The 8,359-nt window shown below is 31.8% G+C and overlaps 1 protein-coding gene across 1 annotated transcript; it reads right to left on the reverse strand.

The window, feature by feature from the left end:
* Window positions 1-281: 281 nt before the first annotated feature.
* Window positions 282-717, reverse strand: LOC143621456 (auxin-responsive protein SAUR71-like). The gene has a single exon (XM_077092877.1). It carries the CDS (start codon window positions 701-703, stop codon window positions 317-319), a length of 387 nt encoding a protein of 128 aa, XP_076948992.1. The 5' UTR covers window positions 704-717; the 3' UTR covers window positions 282-316.
* Between the last annotated feature and the right edge of the window lie 7,642 nt (window positions 718-8,359).

An 8,359-nucleotide genomic window follows, 5' to 3' on the forward strand; every position in this document is an offset into this window, starting at 1 on the left:
CAACTAATCCGCAAAACAACAACTTTTCCAATTCACTTTTATTTTCTTTGATCTTGAATCCACCCACACAGCCACACTCAACAAGAACACTGATTAATATAATTAAAAATTATGTACTAATTAAATTCAGCAACAACCATTTAATTAATTTACACACAGACCATATAAAAAAACCGATCTGCCATCGTATATGAGACTCTATGTAAACATCCCGAGAATAATAATAATAATAATAATAATAATAATAATAATAATAATAATAATAATAATAATTATAAAAGTAACTAATATTCCTAATTAAAAATAAAAATTATAGCTAACTGAGTAACTCAAACTCATCGGCTAGGAGAATCTGCAGCTGGTCATAATCGGCTTCTTCGCCAAGCCGCATGGCTTCGAGAACTCGCTCAAACACAAGCACATGACAAGGGATACGGAGGACGCCTTTTTGCTCGTAGCCGTATTCTTGAGCCGACTTATTAAGGAGGCTGATAAAGATCGGGTGGTTTAGTAACTCGGCGCTCACAATGAACCGTTCCATCTCATCACCGACATAAACCGGCAAGTGTCCCTCGGGTACTCCGCCGGACCGGCGTCCGGTTTTGGGTGTCCGTGAGCGGCGGGAGAACCGGGAGTCCGACCGGAGGAGAGAGTAGTGAGACGAGTCGGCCACACGGGAGAGGCGGCGGATGAGCTTCTTCATAGTTAAGACTCGGTTGAGGGCAGTTTGACGCTGTTAAGAAAAAAGTTTTTTAAGGTTGTGGTTAAGGTTGTTTTGTCAGTTTGAGATGTGTGTTTTGAGGAGTGTGTGGGATTACAAGAGAATATATAAAGGAGAGTTGAGGGTGAGGGTACAGGTAAGCGTACTTGGAAGGTACAATTATTATTTATTTTAATTTACTATTAATTAATATTATATACTAGTAAAAGGAATATGGGTCTTGTGACTTGTCACCAACTACTCGTTTTCTATTTATTTTTATTATTACCGTTCTACCCCTAACTGATTACTTCACGCTATTTCACTATATAATCTTTTTAATTTTGTCTCTATTCTTGTTTGATTAATGATGATACCGTGTATGATGTGCACATGATGATATGCTTAGTTGCTTAAAGCAATTTATTAGTACGAAACATATTAATATTCAATTAAGGTAACATAAACAAGTCATGTCATGTGATTTTGGTTTATTATTGGCTCATTTTCGTGGTTTGGAATAGAATATGAGTGAGTTAGGAAGCCAATTAACTTGTAGTTCTCAATTTACTTAGAACATTTAATTATGTAAACATGTTTAATAAAAAAAATTATAATTATAAATATATATTAGATGATTTTTGTACGTGTGTAGTTACGAAAAGCTATGCATATTTATAACCACGTACAAAATGTATCTTGTCCACACAAAAAACATGTTTGGAAATCGATTTGTTATGCTGAATTCTTTTTCACATAGAAAAGCTTGACGTTAGAAATAAAGTCGTATTCACATTTTGAAGTGTGTTAATACATGTTTGTGTTGTAATTATAAGCGAGAAAACTATTCTCACAGTTATAAATATAATTATATATGAATATAATCGTGTATGGTACGAGTGTAAAAAAACAAACACCTATATAAAATCTACGCGTTGACGTGTTTCTTGATTAAGTGGTGCATTTATGTATGTGTATGTGTTTTTCTAAGTGAAAAGAGGAGGTGGAGGTGGAGGTGGTTAGATGAGCTAAAATGGGTTGTCTTGGCTATTCTTGAAGAATCTTATCCTCTATTACATATTTACATATGTATTATGGCATGGCAGGGCGTGGGAAAAAGCAAAAGGCAATAGTATTGTCGTTGATTTTGCATCTTTTTATCACCACTTTTTTATAAATAGTCTTTTTAATCAATAATACCTATAGTTGAATAGTAGGGGTCATCATCTTACTTAATTTATCCACCACTTTTAGGCTATATTAATTCATTTGTGCCTATTATATATATATATATATATATATATATATATCTTTTACAGTTAGGCTATATTAATTTATTTGTGCCTGTTTTATATATATTTCTTTTACAGTCATGTACCAGCTATGGTGATGCATTGGCCGCGTAATCAATCATAAAGGAATTTCATTAAAATGTTAGTTTAATATGTAGAGAATGAGAATATTATATATGTGATTTAATGATTGGTATATGACTAAAAGTATGTAACCGATGATGAGCTAGTGGTCTGAATCCGAGTCATATGCGTATTATTTTATGTGTCACGTAGGTGGGCGTGACAAGGAATGCCACACTCCCCGTGAAAAAAGCAACATATACTGCTATGATTAAAAGTTTAACCAACTTGGCATTGCATGATTGTGGAATTCCAAGTAACCTCATCTTTTCTCTTACATATGTGAATAATGTGAAAGGATTGTGGATTGATTGTTCACGATCAAAGGGCATCTAGGAAAGATGTCCCTATAGTATGATTAAGGGATCAAATGGTGTATTAAGCGTTTAAATTAACATTAATTGCCAAATGGCTTGTAGCCCAATGTTTCTTCTACAATGTTACTTATAGGAAAAAAAAATGGATAGATTGTGTTATGTTGAGTCAGGTTGAACTTGAGCTTGAAGTTAATTGAGCCAACTAGTTTTGGTTTTTATGGCACTTGAGCCAACTCTTTTATATTTTAACATACACATATAATACGTGCCAAATTTATATGTGAGAAAGTTAACGTATAAACTACAAAAACGTGCTAATTGTGTGAATCAAGTAGTTTAATTATATATATACAAGTTTTGTAATTATGTAACACCATGTTGTAATTATACTACACTATAAGTATACTAGCTTGCGACTCGTGTCCTACACGGGCAATTGATGAAGAAAATAATGTTTAATAATTAAACGAAATCTAAACAAATAAATAAATAAACTTATCATGCATATTAAGAGACGACCGTTATACAATAGTGTTTAACACAAATTAGATATTATTCATTTATTTCCATCATTCAAATTAGTATTTAATTTATCAACCATCTGTCACGTGTGGCCTTGTAGGAGACTTGAGTTTTCCAGTGGAGACTTTAGTTTGAATCCTATTTGTGTCAGGTTTGGGTGGATACTGACAATGAAGGACCTTATGTACAGGTTGTCTATTCGGACCCTGAGCCCATCTGGGTTTTCGTCCCACCGTGTGTTACACCAGAGAGTTCTGCTCTTATGGTGCCACAACAAATGTCAAGTGGCAGTTAGCGGTATGGTTTCTCGGGGGAACACCCAAGCGAAACTCTGAAGTCAATGTGGCCCCGGTTAAGACAACATAGTATGGTCAGAGTGGGGGCATCGGGGTTCTCAAAATTTGGATTGTGCGTTAGGCTAAGTACAGGCTAGTCGCCGTTCTAAAAAGAAAAAAATAAAATAAATATAATAATAAAATAAAAAAATTTAATGTTATTAACCACTAACTTGGTCTAGTGGAAAAGATGTATGTCTTCCAACCAAATGGTTGTGGGTTCTAGTCTCACTTGAGACATGAGGTGAAAAATTAGTTGTTCAAAAAAAAGGTATTTAATTTTATTAATCTTACAATACTAATAAACAAAAATAATGATGTCTAGGTGTCCTAACCACATTCATTCCTAGATTAAAATTCCATACTAATCTTCTAATCTCCCTTCTCCTTAATCCATGCTATCCATGGGTCATTGGTGAAAATGGTTTTGACCCATGAGTTACATCTCAAGAAATGATGCATACATTAATGACTATTTACAATAATATAAAACCTAAAATATAATTTTGCTCAATGTATACATTACTTTTTATTAAAGATGTCAACACATGTTTTAACAATAGGGACTCATGAATTCAATTTGAATTATGCGAGACTTCTCACTTCATATATATAAATTTTTAATTATGCTATTTAATTTAAATTTTCAGTTAATGTGATTATTAATTTTGTATCTTTAATTTAAATTATAAACGTAGTCATTCTAAAAAAAACTTTTAAGCATTGAAACAATGATCAGCTAAGAAATTTGGAGTCCTGTAATTTAGAATTTTTTAAAAAGTTATAAAACCGAATTCTTTGTTTTTTGGAAACTATAAAATTTTGTTTTCTAATTTCATAAACATTTATTACATAATCAATTTCAACAACAAATCTTATGTTACTCTACAAATAAAACAATACAAATAAAACAAAGTGTTGATGCTTAAGTGTCAAGCCCACATTCACTCATAGCCTAATTTTTCATCATAATTCCTAATATCTCATCTCATTCATCCTAACTATCCATTAGTCAAAACCATTTTATCAGTTGGGTTATAGCATCGTTAGATGGATTTTATTAACTACTTAAAGGTGTATAAATGCCACGTTTTATAATCATCGTTCAAGAAGAATTGATGCTAAATATAATCAATTATTGGGTTGGTTGTTTTTCAACATTGCATAAGTATATATTCAAGTGTGCATATATGTAATCTGATGACATTATACCATAGATTATTGTCTATATGCACATTAATCATCATCTTTTAGACATTGTTACACGAAAAATTACATTAAGTTCATATTATCCACCATGTGTATTACATATAGTGAAACATGAAGAAGATACATTTTATAAGTCGTGAAACATGAAAAATTTATAATTCACAAATCGTTTACTTTGTCTAATACATTAATTTACATGGTAAATGAGACCTTAAAATGATGTTTACAAATTTGAAAATATTTCTTTGTATACAAAATTTGTATCACATGTTGCGCTTAATGTGAAGACACCTTTTGGACATGCAATCCTATTACCAAATTGTGTTTGTCGCATTTCGGACTACAATTGTATCACATGTTTCGTTCTGATTTGACATGAGGCAATCATCAAATACGTATGGATTATTTTAAAAAATGGTTATTTTAGTTCATTTCAAAACAACTTCAATAAAAACTAATATAGCCTCAAAGGCTTGTGTAGGCACTTGCATTTATAGCAACTCGGTTTATCATCATCAATGCATCTTTTAGATTTATTATATGGTATGTAGCTACACGCAATTTCAATCATGAAAAGTCTTTTAAGAATCACAATTAAAATGTCATACCTGATTTCTTAATTTATTTTTATCTTTCATTTTGCTTCTTTTTTTAAAATAATAGAACTTATTTATTTTTATCATCTAATAAATCCCGTGTAATACACGGGTTCAAAAGCTAGTTAACAAATAAATGGTAATGAAGGATTTAAGAGATTTAGTTGGTTTTTAAATTTTGAGGATTAATGTGTAAGTGACAAGTGGCAAAACATTGTAGGGTCTTATTAGAGAGTGTATATATATATATATATATATAATTAGGTTATGTACCCGTGTCTTACACTGTTTAAACAACTTTTGTAAGTGTTTTAATAAATAAAGTTGAGTAATACATAATGTACGAAGTTAAATTATAACCATTGTTCACAAACTTAAAAATAAAACATAAATCTCTAAATACTTCTTTCGATAAAATATTAGATAATGCACTAAAAATAGTAGAAACTAAAGTAAAATAGTAGTATGAGAACATAAACGGTACGATTGAAACAATACGAACCAACCATCAATAGAAGAAAATGTTCGATTAGTTGAAGAATGTACATTAAAGGAGAATCGATAATGTTTTAATCGACAAAATATAGATAGAAAGAAAGATATTACGGTTATAGGTGAAAAGAAGGCGGGTCAGGTTCAATTAGAGATCCACGTGTTTTTAACAATGAACCCATTGAATAACGAAAATGTTCAGTTTTATAAATATACATAACGTTTTTTGAAAATATAAAATACGTTTTGTAAAAGCAATTAGAGAAATCATTAAACAAAAATATTCAAAAAGAACTTTAAAAAGTATGTATAATTAATAGGAAAGAGAAGCGAAAAGAAAAAATAAGAATTTATAAGAGAATGACATGTGCCATGGAAAACTTTTATTTATTATATAGTATAGATTAACTACTTGATTTTCACAATTATCACGTTAATTTAATTTGTATTTGATCCACATCATATGTGTGTGTATTAAAGTTTAAGTTTTAGTTTAAATGAGCCAGATAAGCTTATCTTGGCTCATTTATAAACGGGACAATTTCAACCTAGGTGTGAGCTTTTTGTACAACTCCACTCTTGTCTCATTATATATGTACATGAATATAAGGGTGAGTTTATACCCATCCCACATAGACTTAAGTATCTATATGTATATGGCATTACGGGTTTCCAAGCAGGAACACCGAGCTGGCCTGGGCGCTCCAGCAAAGAAGCATCCCCACAAAAATGAAGGCACAATATGAAAACTCTTTGATTCAAATCATTTTGACCGCTGAAAATGAAATTTATAACTAATTTAAGAAAACTATATTTATCTTCTATAAATATCACTTTAAGCTTCATTTTTCTACCCATCTGTTCTATCTTACTCTTTTTCATTCTCAAAAACTTTTATCCAAACTATTAAAAAACCCCCAACCTAAATCCTTTACGCTTGATTCATCACAATCGTATTACCCGCACTTTGTCCTTATGCCTTTTCCAACCTCGCAATTGTCATTTTCTAGCGGAATTGTATTGTAAGTCTGCATTATTCCCAAAGCCAACAATCACTACATTAAATCCTTCCCAATCCCCACCGGACAACTTGAACCATCGCAACTAGTTTAAAGCTCCCAACGGAAGAGTTCTATTACTACACATATCAGTCTTGACCTGCACACCAATAAAGTATGATTGAGGAAATGACTTTAACACGTGTTTGAATCAATATTTTGGAGGATAGCGATACCGATAACTCGTAAAATCAAGGTGATTTCTTGGAGGCGCCTTGCAAATCTTTTTCACCTTGGCATTCAACATGAACAATATCGTATGCCATCGAATTAACTTAAAGTGGAGGGATTTGAAACGAAAAATGACGAAGCTTAAGGACATCTGCAACAATATTTATTCAATAATTGGAGAAGTAGTACAGATGAAGCTGATCTTTTTAAGTTGACAAAACCATCTGGAAAATAGAATGAAATTTACCTATCACACACGACCTTAGTAGGGATGGAAATGGGCTGGGTTCAGGCCGGGTATTGATAATCCCATACCCATACCCGTTTGTAAAATCGTGTCCCATACTCAGCCCATTACTCGTTGGGTATTTGTCGGGTAATTACTTTTCGGGTATGGAGCATAACCGCGGGCATCGGGTGTCACACTTCGACCAAAGGCGGCGGAACATGCCGGGGTGCAACGGATTGCTCAAAAACACAAGACACTATTAAAGTGACAATATTTAAATAACTCATTCATTTCATTTAATCATCAAAAGTAATACAACTCGTTCATACAAAATAACACCAAATGCAAGAATTAAATTGTTCATTCTTCTAATAACCTAAACGGTCTCAAAATAAAATGGTGTCTTCAAACTCCAATCAACCAATAATCAAACATGTAACAATGTATAAAATACAATTTGAGAACATATATGTTGGTGAGCAATTGCATAGTTTTGAGTATATATAATATGAGGCGAAATCCACAACTCGTATATGAAACTATAAATAAAAGCAACAATTGCGGTATATAAATCATAAATAAATTGGGATCCTTTCTAATTGGAAACAACCAAAATACTCGGATAACGAGGCCATATTCTACTAGCATAATGCTAAATAGTTAGGAGTGCGTATGATCATACTTATTGAGGCTCACCACCAAAAATATAAACACTCATGAACGTAAAGCATATGAAACATATAACACACAATAGAGCAAGTATTCTATGTATCATACACCCTAGAGTTTGTGGTTTGAGAATCTAGTATATTAAATAATTCTTGTTTTGAATAAGTATGCATGTTACCCCCAAAGTATAAACATGAAAACGGGGGATGAAATGTACTCACGTAAAATAAGTAACTTGAAGGATTAATTGCGAATAAAAGGAAAGGTAAGTTCAATGAGCAAGACCTAGATTAAAAGGGTATTGAGTTAGTAGATGGTTTTAAAAGTTTTAAAGTAAAATAACATAACAAGTACATAAATAATTAAAGTTTGAGGTTTAAAGTGTAAATACATAAGAAATTAAAGTAATGGTTTTTAAAAAGTAAGTTTACTCGAAATCGGGTCTCGGTATTCTATCCATTGGTTTTACTTAACCTTTGTTAAGTAAATATTTGAGTGTAATTGCGATATTGCAAGACCCTTTGTTAAATAGATACTAAAACGAGATTTTACGAGTGTTCGGATTTGTCGGTTCAAGTCTTGATAACTGGTTAAAACCAAATCCGAGATTCCAAAGTGATAAATGTTATGAGATAACTCAATGAAA

The sequence above is a fragment of the Bidens hawaiensis genome, unplaced genomic scaffold (genome assembly GCF_021521415.1).
Source record: "Bidens hawaiensis isolate Kalapana, Puna unplaced genomic scaffold, B.hawaiensis_p1.1 tig00002866_1, whole genome shotgun sequence".
In the NCBI taxonomy this organism is placed as follows: Eukaryota; Viridiplantae; Streptophyta; class Magnoliopsida; order Asterales; family Asteraceae; genus Bidens; species Bidens hawaiensis.

Coding starts and splice junctions, on each gene's coding strand:
- LOC143621456 (XM_077092877.1), bottom strand. CDS start 703: ATGAAGAAGCTCATCCGCCGCCTCTCCCGTGTGGCCGACTCGTCTCAC.